The sequence below is a fragment of the Aulonocara sp. 'chitande type north' Nkhata Bay genome, linkage group LG3, assembly GCF_057382095.1.
Source record: "Aulonocara sp. 'chitande type north' Nkhata Bay isolate Kocher_YH1m ecotype deep benthic linkage group LG3, A_spYH_male_GT1.1, whole genome shotgun sequence".
Classification (NCBI taxonomy): domain Eukaryota; kingdom Metazoa; phylum Chordata; class Actinopteri; order Cichliformes; family Cichlidae; genus Aulonocara; species Aulonocara sp. 'chitande type north' Nkhata Bay.
In genome coordinates, this window is record NC_141346.1 from 77,113,761 (window position 1) to 77,130,639 (window position 16,879).

Below are 16,879 nucleotides of genomic sequence, written 5' to 3' on the forward strand. Positions count from 1 at the left end.
ACCGGTTTTTATGAGGTTTACAGTTTCTTATAATTTCTAAACCAGAAGGTTGAGGAGATGGAGCTCATGATAACTGGCTACTGCCCTTCAGCGTGCTTTATGAAATCATCCAATCAAAATAAAGTTGGCCTTTAGGGAGAGCGGGGCTTTAAAGGGGAATGAGCCAAAGCAGCTTTTAGACAGAAAATGAAATGAGAGTCCAGGATGTGATACATTATTTATAACTACATTTACAGTAATCACACATATTAGAATTAATAAAGTGACCAGCAGTACTGTAGTAAGTGTAATACTGCAGTACTCACAGGCCTGTGCCAGCAGACACTGAACTACTGTCACTAAATCAACCTGGTCTTCACTGGTTTCCATTTACATACATTGGAATAATTGTGTTTAATTTGAAATATTTTTCTTCTGTTACACTTAAATTCTTGAACATTTTTTTATTTAATTGTGCATTGTAGTGTACTCATTTGTACACATTTGATTACTTAGATTCAACATATAAAGAGATTTTATTTGATAATAAATATTATTGTTTTGTTGTTCTTGTTATTTTTTTCAGGCTGAGCAGCTGTAAGCTGTCAGAGAAAGTCTGTACAGATTTGTTGTCAGTGGTCAGCTCCCAGTCCTGTAGTCTGAGAGAGCTGGACTTGAGTACCGACAGCCTGGAGGCTTCAGCAGTAAAGCTTCTGTCTGCTGCAGTGGAGAGTCCACACGCCAAACTGAATATTCTGAGGTCTGACCGATTTGTATTCTTTTTTCTTTTGTTTGTTTGTTTTGTTTTGTTTTTAACTGAGAAAATAAATCCAGCAATTTAAACAGTAGAGGTAAACTTGATCAATTTACTGTTGTTTCGTACCACATCTGCTCAGCATAAAACAACAAGGATTCTTAAAATATAAGATTAGTTATTGCACCCTGATTACACTTTAACATCAGTCTTTGTTCATGTTTTCATTTTCAGACTCAACGTCTGTGAACTTCTAGCGGAAAACTGTGAAGCTGTGTCCTCAATGCTCAGCTCTCAGTCCTCTACTCTGACAGAGCTGGACCTGAGTATCAAAAATGTGCAGGATTCAGGAGTGAAGATTCTGTCTGCTGGACTACAAAGTTTAAACTGTAAACTAAATACTCTGAGGTCAGATCAATTGACATTTTGTTTTTTTTAAATGAACCAATTAAACATTTTATTCAAGGCTTCCGGTTCCGGCGCTCGTGGGGATGGACACCTAGTACGAGAGCTCTCGACTGAAACTTATTAAAACTGCCCCAAGTAAATTAATACACTATCTAAGTGCACATAAAGAGGAAAAAGGGGTTTAAATGATGTCCAGAAAGAACAAAATAGCTAAGAAGTTAACGTTTGAAAACGTGGAAGATGGCAATGTGCAGCTAACAGAAGGGGCTAACGTTAGCCCCTATAGGGCTAGCCGAGGCCACTCTCCCACTCCTAGCCGCGAGGATTCTGGGACAGAAGATGAGGTTGACCCAGCAAGTTTGACGCTGATACTGAAAGAACTGAGAGGCGTTGGGAAAGAGGTGAAAGAATTTCGAAAAGACACGAAAGCGCAACTGGTGGAAATAAGGGGTGAGTTGGATAAAGCCAATGCGCGGCTTAATGATGTGGAAACCAGGGTTGCAGAACACAAAGATAAGCTCCAGAACACAGACGAGATTTTGTCTGAGATACTAACAATGCAATTCAATGTTATTTATATAGCGCCAAATCACAACAAAAGTCACCTCAAGGCACTTCATAAATACAGAAAAAAACCCAACAATCACATGACCCCCTATGAACAAGCACTTTGGCGACAGTGGGAAGGAAAAACTCCCTTTTAACAGAAAGAAACCTCTGGCAGAACCAGGCTCAGGGAGGGGCAGGGCCATCTGCTGTGATTGGTTGGAGTGAGAGAAGGAAGACAGGATAAAGACATGCTGTGGAAGAGAGACAGAGGTTAATAACACATATGATTCAATGCAGAGAGGTCTGTTAACACATAGTGAGTGAGAAAGGTGACTGGAAAGGAAAAACTCAATGCATCATGGGAATCCCCGGCAGCCTACGTCTATTGCAGCATAACTAAGGGAGGATTCAGGGTCACCTGGCCCAGCCCTAACTATATGCTTTAGCAAAAAGGAAAGTTTGAAGCTGATCTTCAAAGTAGAGAGGGCGTCTGTCTCCTGAACTCAAACTGGGAGCTGCTTCCACACCCAGTCCAACATAGCCAGGCTTTCTTTGCTGCTTTGACAAAACCTCAAATCCCAGTCAGAGATGATGAGCATCATCACAGTGATGATCATTTCTCTATTAACCCAGGCTTTCTGCTTCAGGATCTGTGCACGCTCAGAAAACAAGGAGACCTTTAAACATAATTTCACTAAATGGATGGATTGAGCTCAGCCTACAGATGAACTGGTGCCAGAGATCATAAAGAACATCAAACAGTCAAATTCAACACTTTTAATGGAAATATGAGATTAATCTTAAAAGTAGAGATAGTGTCTGTCTCCTGAATCCAAACTGGAAGCTGGTTCCACAGAAGAGGGGCCTGAAAACTGAAGGCTCTGCCTCCCATTCTACTTTCAAATACTCTAGGAACAACAAGTAGGCCTGCAGTGTGAGAGCGAAGTGCTCTAATGGGGTGATATGGTACTACAAGGTCATTAAGATAAGATTGGGCCTGATTATTTAAGATCTTGTATGTGAGGAGCAGGATTTTGAATTCAATTCTGGATTTAACAGGAAGCCAATGAAGGGAAGCCAATACAGGAGAAATCTGCTCTCTCTTTCTAGTCCCTGTCAGGACTCTTGCTGCAGCATTTTGGATTAACTGAAGGCTTTTCAGGAAGTTTTTTGGACATCCTGATAATAACGAATTACAATAGTCCAGCCTGGAAGTAATAAATGCATGAACTAGTTTTTCAGCGTCACTCTGAGACAGGATATTTCTAACTTTAGAGATGTTGCGCAAATGGAAGAAAGCATGCAGGAAAAGTTTCAAACAAAACTAACATCACTGGAGGCTTACTCGAGGAGGGAGTCGCTCAGACTGTACAGGGTGCCGGAGGGAGAAGAATCGGGAGCTCCATCTATGGCCCACTTTGTGGAGAAGCTACTCCGGGAGAATCTCGCCATCCCACCATCAACACCGTTACAAATTCAGAGAGCACACAGAGTGTTATCATTACTCCCTCCGGACGGCTCCCAACCCAGATCGATCCTGGTAAAATTCCTGTGCTTCACGGTTAAAGAAGAAGTGCTGAGGCTCGCTTGGCAAAAGAAAGGTTTTATGTTAAATTCCAGCAAGATCAACCTAGACCACGATTACCCCCCTGAGATCATGGCTTTGAGGAAGGAGTATGCAGAGGCACGAAAGGTCCTAAAAGAGAAGAATGTACGGTTTAGGACCCTCTACTCAGCGCGCCTTAAGGTTTTTTTCGAAGAAGGAGTGAAAACCTACAACACGGTGGAGGAGGCAATGGCTGACCTGGCGAGTCGGGGCCTGCCGGTAAAGGTGATTACACCACCGGCAACCCCCAGAGAAAAACTACAAAGATGCCCGCTGTGGCGGGGAGTTGGTGGTCGGCGTCCGCGTCAGATCCGAGGAGCTGCGGGATATAGAGAGAAGCTGCAAGTATACAGACGTGAAGAGAACGAATTTAATGTTATGTATTAGCTATGGACAACATGGTGAAATATGGTTACTGTCGAGCTAAAATGGGTGGGGCTTCTCGTGCTGTGAGTGACGTCGCAGTGGAAAGCCCCCTAACTCAGGGGGTAATAAGGGGTTTCCCTTCAAGTTGTGAGGGTGTCAGTGGAAGTGCTCCACTGTCAGAAGCCAGCTTAGGAGCTTTCAAGCTCCAGTTATGTTCAAATGTTTTCAGTTCATTCCTAACTTTTTTCACTTGTTACTGTTTTAAGAGGGGGTTGCCTGCTGCTATTGAGTTTATGCGCTGTGGTAACTTAATATACCTTTATGGGAAGTGAGTCAGTGAAAGTAATCTCTTTTAATGTTAACGGGGTTCTGAACGTGATTAAGATGAATAAGATACTGTCCAAACTAAGGAAGGAGAAGGCCCAGATTGCATTACTTCAGGAGACACACATGAACCAAGTAGATCACTTGAGATTGAAAAGAAAGGGTTTTAAATATGTATTCTCCTCTTCCGTTAAGTCCAAACACAAGAGGGGTGTGGCTACACTTATCTCTGGTACACTTAACTATGAACATATCTAAGAACTCTGTGACGAGGAAGGCAGATTGGTTAGAATAACAGAATGGATAGAAGGGTCTGAAATCACAATTTTAAATGTTTATGCTCCCCCTGGGAGCGATTGGCTATTCTATAGGAATAGGTTTGATTTATTGGTGGATTCTCAGGGGATAGTTGTCTGTGGGGGGGTTTTAACTTTAGACTTGACCCTAAACTAGACTCCTCCTCCCCAACCAACCAGGTAACAGCACTTACTAGAAAAGTCAATTCCTATATGGTAGAGATGGGGATAATAGATGTATGGAGGGACCGCTACGCATCTACCAGAAATTTCACTCATTACTCTGGTTCCTTTAAAGTGTATGCAAGGCTGGACTACTTTTTTATGTTTAAAGTTGATAGGTTTAGGGTCAAAGACTGTGACATATTAACAAGAGATCTATCTGACCACAGTCCTATCTCTCTATCTTTGCAGGTGGCTAGGAAAAAATGTACCACACTGTGGAAATTGTTATCGCACCTTAATGATCCTGCCATAGTTTCCAAATTAAAGGTAGACATTAAAGAATTTCTAGATGTTAATGACACAGGAGAGGTATCTCCAGCTATTCTTTGGGATACGCTCAAAGCGGTAATGAGAGGTACATTAATTTCTATCGCCTCCCACTTAAAGAGAATCAAAGGGCAAAAATTAGCAGAACTACAGGCAAATTTAAAGTTGAAAGAATAGGAAGACATAAACACCGCAAATCCTACTCTGAAGCAGGATATCAGGAAAATACAGGATGAAATTAATGATATTTACACCCAGGAGGCCCAAAATAACTTAATTTTTTTGAGGCAAAAATACTATGAGACAGGAGGGAAATCTGCAAAATATCTGGCACATAAATAACGCAAACAACTAGAGGAAAGTACGATATACCAAATCAAGGACCCCAAGACTAATATTCTGGAATCAAAATTAGAAGACATTCAGAAATGTTTTGAGACCTTCTTTAGGGAGCTGTACTCACAGCCCAATGCTACGGAGGAGAATTGTACTGATGCCTTTCTTAGCTCTCTAGAATTACCTTCACTCCCGTCTCTCAAAAATGAGCTTCTAACACATCCCATTTTAGTGGAAGAAATTAATGCAGCTTTTTCCAGATTAAAACCAGGTAAGGCAGTTGGGCCGGACGGGTTCAGTTCTCAGTGGTATCGCACCCTGAGGGCAGATCTAGTCCCCACATTGCTGAAGTCATTTAACTACATCCTACAGGAGGGAGAAATCCCACCCTCCTGGAGGGAGGCAACTATTTCAATTATCCCAAAAGAGGGGAAAGATAAACGAGAATGTGGAAACTATCGACCAATCAGTGTCCTTAACTTGGATTACAAACTATTTACTTCTATTCTTGCTCGTAGACTGGAGAAGTTTTTACCTGACCTCATCGATTTAGATCAGACTGGTTTCATTCACTATAGACAAACAACTGACAACATTAGGAGAATATTACACATCTCTACTCAAATTTACAGTAAATCGGGATAATGAGAAAATTAAGTACCTGGGAATATATTTGACTGCGGACCTCTCGCTGCTCTTTCAGGCAAACTACGAGCCAATATCTGCAAGTATAAAAGCTGATTTGCACAGATGGAATCTGGTCCCCTTTATGCGTCTCAGCTCCCGGGTAACCGCAATCAAGATGGACACGCTCCCCAGACTGCTTTATCTTTTTAGAAACTTGCCAATAGAAGTGAGCGATTACCAATTTATTGAGTGGGACAAATGGATCTCCAGATTTATCTGGCAGGGCCGAAAGCCAAGGATTAAATATGCTACCCTCCAGCTCCCCAAGGAAAAGAGAGGACTGGGTCTCCCCTGCCTCAGGAATTACTATTATGTCGCTCAAATAACCCCCCTCTTATATTGGTGTAACAAAACATACACGGCTAGGTGGAAGGAACTGGAGTCCAGCCTGTTGGACCGATTCCCCCTACAAGCTGTAATGGCAGATAAGGGTCTAATGTGCCGGCTGGAAAAGCTGGGGAACCCCTGGTTAACCCACACCCTCCAAGTTTGGCAGAAGGTAATCAACATCTGTGGGATACACAAAATGCTAAAAATCTTCAGGTGGGTTGCTTTCGACTCGGATTTTATTCCAAACAGACACGACTCTAACTTTGAAGCATGGATATCCTATGGCCTTACGACATTCCTCTCTCTTACTCATAGAAATATTGTGCTCAGATTTGAGGCCAGATCACAACCTGACAAAATACAACTTTCATAGAAACTTACAGCTGAGATCATATATTGATCATGAATGCAAACTGTCCGACTTCAATGATGCTGAGTCGCATTTTTTCCTCATCCTGAAAAATGCCACAACCATGACCCCTACTAAATCTATTTCTAAACTATACAAAGCCCTCTCTAGTGCCAGCAAGGATAATACTTTATACACTAAGGATAAATGGGAAAGGGAATCAGGGATTGCTATTTCTGTGGGGGAGTGGGAAAATGTTTTGTACTGCCAGTGGTCCACGTCCAGTTCTATGAGCTGGAAGGAACATGGCTGGAAGAATATTATTAGGTACTTCAAGACTCCATATCAGGAGAGGTACAAAGGGGCTTATATGCAATGATGGAGACAATGCGGCTCGACTGTTGCTAACCATTTTCATGTCTTTTGGGACTGTCCCAAGTTAAAAAACGTTCAGGTCTCCTTAAGTGCAGTCTTTAACGTTCAAATACCTTTAGATTTTAAGGTTTTATACATGGGTTTGGTCCCCTTTCTGGAATGTAGGAGTGAGATTAAGTTGGTGCAATTACTCTTGGTGGCAAGTAAAAAAACAATTACTAGAAGATGGTTAAGCCCAGCCCAGCCTACCCTAGACGACTGGTTTGGGATCATTTTAGAGATATTTAGGATGGAAAAACTTACATATCTGTTAAGAAATCAAAAAGCCAAATTCTACCAAAGTTGGAACAATTGGATCCAATTCATTACCCCCACGAGGGCTGACTTCACTTGATCTCACTATTACTTGGTTGTTTTTTGTTTGTTTGTTTTTTACATTTACTTCTATTACTATTGCTTGTTTATTTACTTATTTCTTCACAATGATTGCAGCATGGGCACCCCTCCCAGTTTGTGTTTATAGTTCCATGTAATGTGTTCTATATATCTCCTTTGGGAGAGCATGCGAGCAACTGTCCTAGTAATAGCTAGTGGAGGTTAATATGCACCCGCTGATCACTTTGTTTATCATTTGCTCTCCTGGACTTAATCTAAAACCTGGAAGGACTTTGTTCCCATGTTATTCATATACTGCTATGCAGATGGTTTTTTCTTGTCCAATCCAAATAAAGATATAATTAAAAAAAACCATTCTATTCAAGTTCATCCATATGATGTTGTATCTTAGTATGTTAAGGTTTCATCAAAAATAAAAAGATGGCATGTAATATAATAACAAACTTTACATAAGTATTATAGATTATCTTTTGTTTTTCAGACTGGGTGGCTGTAACCTGTCAGAGAGAAGCTGTGAAGCTCTGTGCTCAGTCCTCAGCTCCCAGTCCTCCAGTCTGAGAGAGCTGGACCTGAGTAACTCTGACCTGCAGGATTCAGGAGTGAAGCTTCTGTCTGCTGGACTAAAGAGTTCACAGTGTGCAGTGGAAACTCTCAGGTCAGGATTCAAACGTTAACACATATGATCATTTAAAATGTGAATTATATTATTGATTGACTTATCTATAGAGCTTTTAGCTAAACTTATATTTATATTTGAGTGGATTATTAGACTCTGAATTACTGTGTAAAATTTGTCACAGCCATATGTTTGTTTATTTTTAAACAACATTCATGTACTGGCCATTTTACATAAATTTGGCTAATCTTCTACAATATATACATTTGATTTCGTTAGGAACAAAATGTTCAAATTACATATTTTGCTGGATATTGGGTATTAATGAAATTATTATGTCTTTAATGACACCACGTTTCCATATGTAGGAGGTTACTGGTGGTATTGTTTCAGTGTCTGAGTTTTCCTTGCAAAGAAACATCTGGAATTTAACAATACATATTTTAAAGCTGTTTTCTCCAAAGGGATTTGTATTAGTGATGGTAAATTTGATTCTTTTTACCGAATCGAGTTTAAATGAGTCACTCACCAAAATGAATCGGGTTTTTTAAGTCATTTGAGTCTCTGAGTCAGTTGCCCAGAGAGTGCCAAAAATGTACTTTTTCTCTCAAACTTAATTTGTTTTTATTTTCATGTAAATCCTACTGCTACGATGAGTGACTGAAAAATAAAAACAACTATTTTATAGAGCAAAAAAGAATAAGATTTCTAAATTGGACATTTATTTTTGTTTATGTTATTAGTATTTCCTCTTTATCATCTTTGCACAAAAACAAAGTGTAGACTGAATGTTATATTGCATCAGTCAGACTATCAGGCTTCATCTCAGATGAAGGAGTGACTCTTCCGTGGTAACAAACTGTGAGTTTCAGCAGCTGAGAGGCAGGAGGGAAGGGTGAGTGAGTGGTCTTGATGCATTCTCAGTCTAGACTAGACTAGAAAGAGGGGCGCTGCTCTTGTGGCGACCAGCAGGTTGTCTCTCTCTGTCAGTGTTTTAACTTATTTTATTTCATTCTTTTATTCCTTTATATATATATTTTTTTGCCTGAGGAAATTCTATAGCATCGGCTTGTGCTTTGTGGAACTTCTTTTAACGAAGATGGGTTTTTTATTTCGCATGATTTTATTGGCAATCCTGACGGTTGTTTGGAGTCATTCCTTTACCATCAATAATCCTGGCTAATGTGCAGTCTCTGAGGAGTAAATTGGATGAACTGCATTTGAATGTCGCACACTTGCGTGACTACAGGGATACATGTCTAATGGCATTCACAGAGACTTGGCTCAAGGACTCTGACCCTGATTGTTCTCTGGAACTAAATGGCTTCGGGTTTCCCATACGTTTGGATCGAGACCCCGGAGCTACCCAGAAATCTCAAGGAGGAGTGTGTCTGTATATAAATCAGAAATGGTGTAAAAATGTGACCGTTCGTAGACAAGTGTGTCTGCCTGACATTGAGCTCCTCTCTGTGTCTTTGAGGCCGTTTTATCTGCCGAGGGAATTCCCACAGATCAACGTCACCATTGTTTACATCCACCCTAAAGCGAATCCTAAGAATGTGACTGACACCATCTCCATTTTTTTCCTAATAACAAACCATGGTCTTCAAAAGGTCTTATGAGGCTGATTCATGAAAGGAAAAAAGCTTTTATTGAAGGGAATATCTTGAAAGTTAGAGAAATTAGGAAGGAGATCAGATCAGAAATTAAAAAAGCCAAAGTAAAATACAAGGATAAGGTAGAGGCGGAGATGGGTAGCAATAACTTAAGGGTGGCCTGGGCAGGCATGAAACACATGACTGGTCACTGTTACAGTGACTGTAATAAGATAAGTCTTCCTGGTTTTAGTTCAGACTCTCAGTTAGCAAGTAGAGAAGCTTATAGACCCTCTACAATTTGCATACAGGCCTCGTAGACGTGTTGATGATGCAGTGGTCACTCTGTTGAACTTCCTTTATCGCCATCTTGATGGCGCCAAAGCTCATGCTCAGCTCTTATTTATTGATTTTTCTTCAGCTTTTAATACTATCCAGCCACATCTTTTAGCTGATAAACTTCTTAACCAGTTTACACTTGATCTTAATCTCGTTGGTTGGGTTTTAAACTTTTTAACTGACAGATCTCAGTGTGTGAGAGTGAACGGCTGTTTTTCCAAACAGCTGAACTCTTCCACTGGCTCACCGCAAGGTTGTTGTCTCTCTCCTCTACTGTATATTTTGTACACTAATGACTGTCGCAGTACACAGGCCAACAGGCATTTCATTAAATACGCAGATGACACAGTCATTGTAAGCCTCCTTCATGGTGAAGAGGATTCCCATGGGCCTGTTGTGGATGAGTTTGTTTCGTGGTGTGATCAGTCCTTCTTAATGATCAGCACCTTGAAAACCAAGGACATGGTTATTGACTTCAGGGAGACATCCCCTCATCCTGCGCTAACAGTGGTAAATGTGCAGCCATTGAACTGGTGGACAGTTATAAGTATTTGGGGGTTGTTCTTGATAAAGCTCTGTGCTTTGAGTCACATCTTGCTGCTACAGTGAAAAAGGTTCAACAAAGACTTTTTAAGGAGGTTGAGAGGTTTCAATGTTTCATCTGCAATGATGACTCTTTTTTTATAAAAGTTTTATTGAATCTGTTTTAACTTTCTGTATCATTGCTTGGTACGGTAATATGTCTCTGAATAATAAGACCAGACTTAACAACCTGGTTAAAGTGGCTGGTAAGATTTCAGGGAGGTCTCAGGTCCAGCTTGTGGACTTTTATAACAGGCATGTGCTGAGGAAGGCGACCTCTGTCATGTTGTGTTCAGATCATCCTCTCTTTAATGATTTTCAACTGCTTCCATCAGGTCGTCGTTATAAAGTGCCTGCAGTGAAGACAAAGAGACATAGATTGTCTTTTGTACCTACTGCTATTATCATAGTTAATAACACTGAACCATAAGTGTTGTTGCCATTGCACATTGTACTTTTTTGATGAAAAATCTAGGTTGTTTTCTCAGGCTTATATTATATTATATTATTTTGGAGTGTGTATGTGATGTGTTGGTTGCCTGTTTGTTTGTTTGTACGGACATACTGCAAATCAATTTCCCATTAGGGACAATAAAGTTACCAATAACCAATAATCATCCAGGTAAGTAAATCTCCAAAAGTTGATTCTGTTCATCTGGACGTGGCGTTTTGTGGGAGAAATGTTTCATCCTCATCCAGGTGACTTCTTCAATCTCGGCTGACTGCAGGTTTCAATCTTATAAACAGTACATTTGCATAATGACTGAAACCAGCCCACTGAAGGAACAATGGGCTGGGAGGTCAGTTCCTTAATCATAATTATGCAAATTCTCATGACCATTGATCAACAACCACTGATCAAAGCCCACTGATCAAAGCCCACTGATCAAAGCCCACTGATCAATAGCCATGAGAACCATTCACAGAGAGTTGGGGAATGGCTGCAATCACAGCATTTTAATCATTATTTTAAAGGCTGTAGATTGGAGCCATTGCTCTAACAGTGTACAAATGTAACAGGGCTTGGTGCTGATGCTAACAGTGCTAGCTGCTTCAGCCTTTATTTACACATTATAAGCACATTTCGCTTATTTTAAACAGTATATAAAACAGCTAGTACTGCTGGGACGTTATATTTTCACAAGCTAACATGAGCCAATCAGTGAGATGTCTAGCCATGACAGTTGTATGTTGCTGTGAGAAGAGTCGGGCTACATACAGTGATGATAGTGTTAGCCATGTTAGCATTTAGCTTCTATGTTTTTATAGTTTACACTTCTTGTTTATTGCTAGCTGCTCTGTTTAGTTGCTTTAGGGTTTCTTAGTTTACTTTTCCTGCATTATTTTGGTAGTTATCGTGCTTGGTGTCATAAGTTCAGTTTGACTTCCTCCCCTGACATTGTCTACATTAGTTTCAGCTGTGGAAGGATTTATTGAGTGTTTTCTATTTCTTCCATTTGAACAATAGTGGTGCACTCTATGCTTGTAGCTGCTGTGTGCTACGTTCTTCTGTCAAACAAGATGGCGCCTGTGTTTGGCTTTGCCGCCGCTGCAGCTTGCTGGAGGCAACAATGTAGTTTTTCACTGTCGTCAATCATTTTTTGTAATGTCATTTTTGCTCTTTTGAGTTCTGACTTAATTTCTGCTGCTTTAAATTATGATTGGGAGATACTGTTAACCCTTTAAGGCCGGTCAGAGTGGGAACGCTCAGTTTTGCGTAACTATTTTTAAATGCCTGTAGATCGGCAACCACACAAGCTAGTGCAATAATTTTTATTTTTGCATGTGAAACCGGAGTTGTACTTACATCTTATGTATCCAGCTTATCCTAGGTCACCGTTTCCTTCCACACATAGCTTTGCAAAAGTTGCATGAAAAGCACTTGCAGCAACAAAAAAGTAATATTCCAGAAACACGCTTTGCCAATCCGATCAGATGTTCATAGCACTTCCTACGTTGGAATAGATGTCAGCCCAAACTATCGTATGTCCGCCATTACCTGCCCGAAACCTGAAGTGACATAGTTTTTGCGAAAATTCTAGTTGTTTGTTTGTTTGTTTGTTTTTACCTTGAAGCCTACACTGGTGTTTTTAAAAGTCATGTTTGAGTTTACTCTTTCAGTATAGTTTCTGGGAGGCTTAGAACTCAAATTACACAGTTGGAAATAGTTTATTTTGATGCACTGAAGTTTTTCTTGCAAATTCACATGGTAGTATTTATTTTAGTTTTTCATGCAGTATATACAATTTGGTGTATCTCAAAAATACAGCTATGGATACACTCAAATTACATTTCCTGTGGTTGGAAACTATTTTGTGCAACTTTTTTAGTTCTTCCGTTTTGAGGGATAAACCTCTTAAATTTCTCTAACTACAAATATATGTAAAAATACAAAACAAAACAATTTTCAATTTGTTCTAGTTTATTGCACTTTTTGCTGTATATGTATATATGTATATGTAGTTACTATGGACTGAATGCATACATATTATTAAAATTTGGGCTATAACGGTTGTATTGATGTATAGCAACTTGAACTGCTCCCCAAAATGGCACTACAGCAGTGGTTCCCAAACTTTTTTTGCTGGGCCCCTTTGTTTTACACAAAAAACATTCGCCTCCCCCCCGGCGCGTGAACAGCACGCACACGCACTAACACATCCTCCAACCACACACGCCCATATTTTGCTCCATTGCGGTTTATTTCACACCTCAAACATTTAGTAAACAATTAAGCAAATACAAGTAATCTGCAATAAATTACAGGTAGTAAGAAAATAAACTACTAAATCTTTTACGCTACGTCCGCACCTACACTGGTATTTTTGAAAACGCAGCTGTTTCATCCAAACAGTGTTTCAAATCACCAAAAACTGAGATTTTTTTAAAACTCCTTTTTTGCGGACGAGGAATACAGAGTTCATCTGGCAACGTCAAAGGTTGCGCCTTTTTTCACGTCACGTTATTGTTTATGTGAGATGAATTGCAGAATGGCAGACAGAGACAAAATACTGTTACTCTGAGTATCTGCAGGTTTCACACGCAGTTACTGTCCCTCCATTTACAAAGGCGTCACGGGTAGTTGTTTTTTCTTCTTCTGTAATACTAATCAACATTGCTGTCAATACATTTTCAAAAAATGCCTCTCTGTGCAAAATGGGTTCAAAAACATAAACAGCTGTGGGATCCTGTTTGTCTGTGATTTGAATCGAGGGAACAAATCGTGGCAGGATCAGCCTGATGTTATTTGTATCCCGCTGTAACTTTACTCTATAAAGAGCTCACATCTCCAAAATGTCAGGAGTAGTTAGTCACTACAACAAGTGTTTGTGAACTAAAAATTAAGAATGTGGGATCCTGTTTGTCCATGATTGGAAGAGCCCAGCGCTGCTCCCGACGCAGGGACCTACCTCAGCACCTGTGCAGGTGAAGCCAAAGGGCAGATTTGCTTCACCATATTTTCTAGTCTTTGGCTTAGAATGAAGTTGGTTTGGAAACATATTCAGCGATGCTTCATCTCCTGCTTTGCGTTTCTGTGGGCGCCGTGCTAGCAGTGTTCAAGCGTTTTGTTCCCCTCCCTTTTCATACCGCGCCCCCCCTGCCATGGCTCTGCGCCCCCCCTAGGGGGCGGGCACCACAGTTTGGGAAGGTCTGCACTACAGCATGTAAAAATCTAAAGATAAGCTCTGGCAGACTTGGTTCTATGGTAGGTCTTAAAGGGTTTAACATCAAAGATTCAGTGGAGAGCTACTGTAACAGCTGAACAGAAAAACTCTTCCTCCCCTGGTGTGCTACTCTTCACAACCCGCAGGACTTTCACCCTCAAGAGATGGAAAAGGGGAACGAGGGCCGACGTCCAGGTGAAACTGAGAAGCTACCAGAGGCTAGCTTCTTGGCTGTGGGGAGAATCCTGGTGCCTGCGTCCACTTCCTCTCCTGACATTTAGTTAATATGTTACGCCGGTGACTGGGACCTGGGCTCTGTGGCTCAGAAGCAGTTTTTCTCACGGTGTGTCCGTCAAACGTTCACTGTTTTTATTGATAACAGCTATGTCTGCTCATCGATCATTGCTTCCCCCAGCTCTGGAGTCGCTGCCCTGCCCAGCAGGTCCACAGGTCTGCATTGTCTTTATTTCAAGTGCCGCTGCAGTCAGCTGTTGATTTTGCAGATAGACCGTCATCAACTCGGTTGGCCCCGCTTAACGTTCGCTCCATAACAAACAAATCATTTATTCTAAGCGATCTCTTTATTAAAGAGTCTCTAGATTTCATGTGTCTGACTGAGACGTGGCAGCAAAATAAGAATTATGTCCAATGTTCCCTCTAATGTTTCATGTGTCTGAGCGAACACACAAACTCCCTGAGCGGTCCCTTGGATCACTGGATCACGTTGTCATTAACGTGGCTTCACTCTACATCAACCAAAACACCGGTGTCGGCACATGAGGACGCTGTCATAGCCCGTCAGCGACGTTGATTAGCTGCGTATATACGAATGTGAATCATTGGCTGGACTATGGGATAAGGCATTGTTCTAAATACTGGAGCAGCCAGTCACTGACTAACACTGCAAAGCAGAATTGTTAACGTATTTATTTTAATTTCAATTCAGGTTAGTATTTAGTATTTAGTATTTATTTATTTATTGTCATTGTCAAGAACAATGAAATTGCGTTTGGGGCTTCCATACAACCCAAAAAAAAAGAAGAAAATAATAAATACCCCTTAAAACCCAAGTGTACATATTTAACCCAGTGTGACTCCAATGCAATAAGACAATCCTTAGCAACAACATGAGAACATGACAAGTAATGTTCGTAGAAAATCAGACAAAGACCTGAGAAACATGACAAAGTACAACAATGCAACCCATTCAATATTATTGTACTGTGAGATATGATATCAGATATGATAGTTATCTATTTAAGAAGGAGGGGGGGGGGGGCAGGAGGGGGAAGAGAATAAAGATATGATGCACCAATGCAGACCAGTTCATTGCTATTAAGAAGTTGGATATGGTTATTGTCCGTGAGAGGGGGGCAGAGAGTTCAGGATCCTCACAGCCTGTTAGATATCTTTTTGTGCGCAATGCAGATACTCTGTGTGCAGAGAGCGTGTCAGCGGATTGCGCCCGTGCGCAGCTTAGAGGGAACATTGATTATGTCCACTTGAATGAAATCTGCCCGGCTGGCTGCTCCGTCATCTGAACTCCGCGTCTTTTAGGACGTGGTGGAGGACTCGCTGTTGTTTACCAGGACAGATTCACATGCAGTCTGATGACCTCGGACTCCTTTTCTGCATTTGAGTCACAGATGATGGTCAGTTCTCTAAAAACCAGTTATTGTATTTTATTCTACCTGATGGGGTCTTTCTAACTGAATTTAATGACCTTCTGACATCCATCATTTCATTGGAGAAGGTTGGGAGATTTGAGCCGTCATATTGATGAAGCATCCTGTAACACTGCTGCTGAGCTCATCACTGTCACTGAGTCTTTTAACTTTAGGCAGCATGTTTCTGGCCCCACACATACAAAGGGTCACACACTGGATCTTGTTTTCTCCCTGGGTTTAAATATACATGATGTATGTGTGGAGGATGTCCATGTGAGTGACCATAGCTGCATATTTTTTAACTTGTTATTTTACTTGGATCCTTCATCTCCTAAACTGATGATCCAAAGGCGGATTATAAACCAAGATGCTGCTGGAAGGTTCTCTGCCATGTTTGACCCTCGCATGGCTCGTAGTGACCTCGACTCACGTATTTTATCCTTTAATGATCAATGCAAGTTGTTGGAAAGCCCACTGATAACATGTTTACATGGCTAAAATGTTATGGCTCATTCACTGATAGTATTTTCGCCATAGAAATTGTTATGTCCTATATTGTTGAACCCACCATGTCTATGCTGATGCTCTTTGAACGCACCACATACGTACTCGAGGCCATGCAGTGGCTGCTAGTCTGTGTTCTCAGTATTTTTATGTGTCAGTTCCAGTTTTAGAGCTCTAAAGTGCAGCTATCGTGTTAGGAATATGTTAGGAATAGACAGGAACACTGAGCACACTGAGGTCAAATCTTTATTTAGGGCGACCGTGGCTCAGGGGGTTGGGAATCGCATCTGTAACCGGAAGGTCACCGGTTCGATCCCTGGGCTCTCTGTCCTGGTCGTTGTGTCCTTGGGCTTTACCCTACTTGCCTACTGGTGTTGGCCAGAGGGGCCGATGGCGCGATATGGCAGCCTCGCTTCTGTCAGTCTGCCCCAGGGCAGCTGTGGCTACAACCGTAGCTGCCTCCACCAGTGTATGAATGTGAGAGTGACTGAATAGTGGCATTGTAAAGCGCTTTGGGTGCCTTGAAAAGCGCTATATAAATCCAATCCATTATTATTATTATTATTTTACCACTCGCTGCATTCTTGATGTTCATGTTCTTCTCTTTCCCCTCACCCTGCAACCAGTCATGGTAGATGCTCCTCCTGGAGCCTGTTTTCACTGG

At 41.1% G+C, this 16,879-nt stretch overlaps 2 protein-coding genes across 5 annotated transcripts in view; one reads left to right on the forward strand and one right to left on the reverse strand.

Moving 5' to 3' along the window:
* The window catches only part of LOC147337071 (uncharacterized), a 217,957-nt gene that overhangs the window by 128,334 nt on the left and 72,744 nt on the right, over positions 1-16,879 (reverse strand). The window lies entirely within an intron of this gene.
* The window catches only part of LOC147337072 (protein NLRC3-like), a 56,270-nt gene that overhangs the window by 27,008 nt on the left and 12,383 nt on the right, over positions 1-16,879 (forward strand). For all 4 annotated transcript variants that reach the window (XM_086285736.1, XM_086285737.1, XM_086285735.1 and 1 more), the window contains 3 exons: positions 566-739; positions 968-1,141; positions 7,729-7,902. In XM_086285736.1, the coding sequence (XP_086141862.1) occupies positions 566-739; positions 968-1,141; positions 7,729-7,902 (522 nt within the window). The remainder of the gene's footprint in view (positions 1-565; positions 740-967; positions 1,142-7,728; positions 7,903-16,879) is intronic.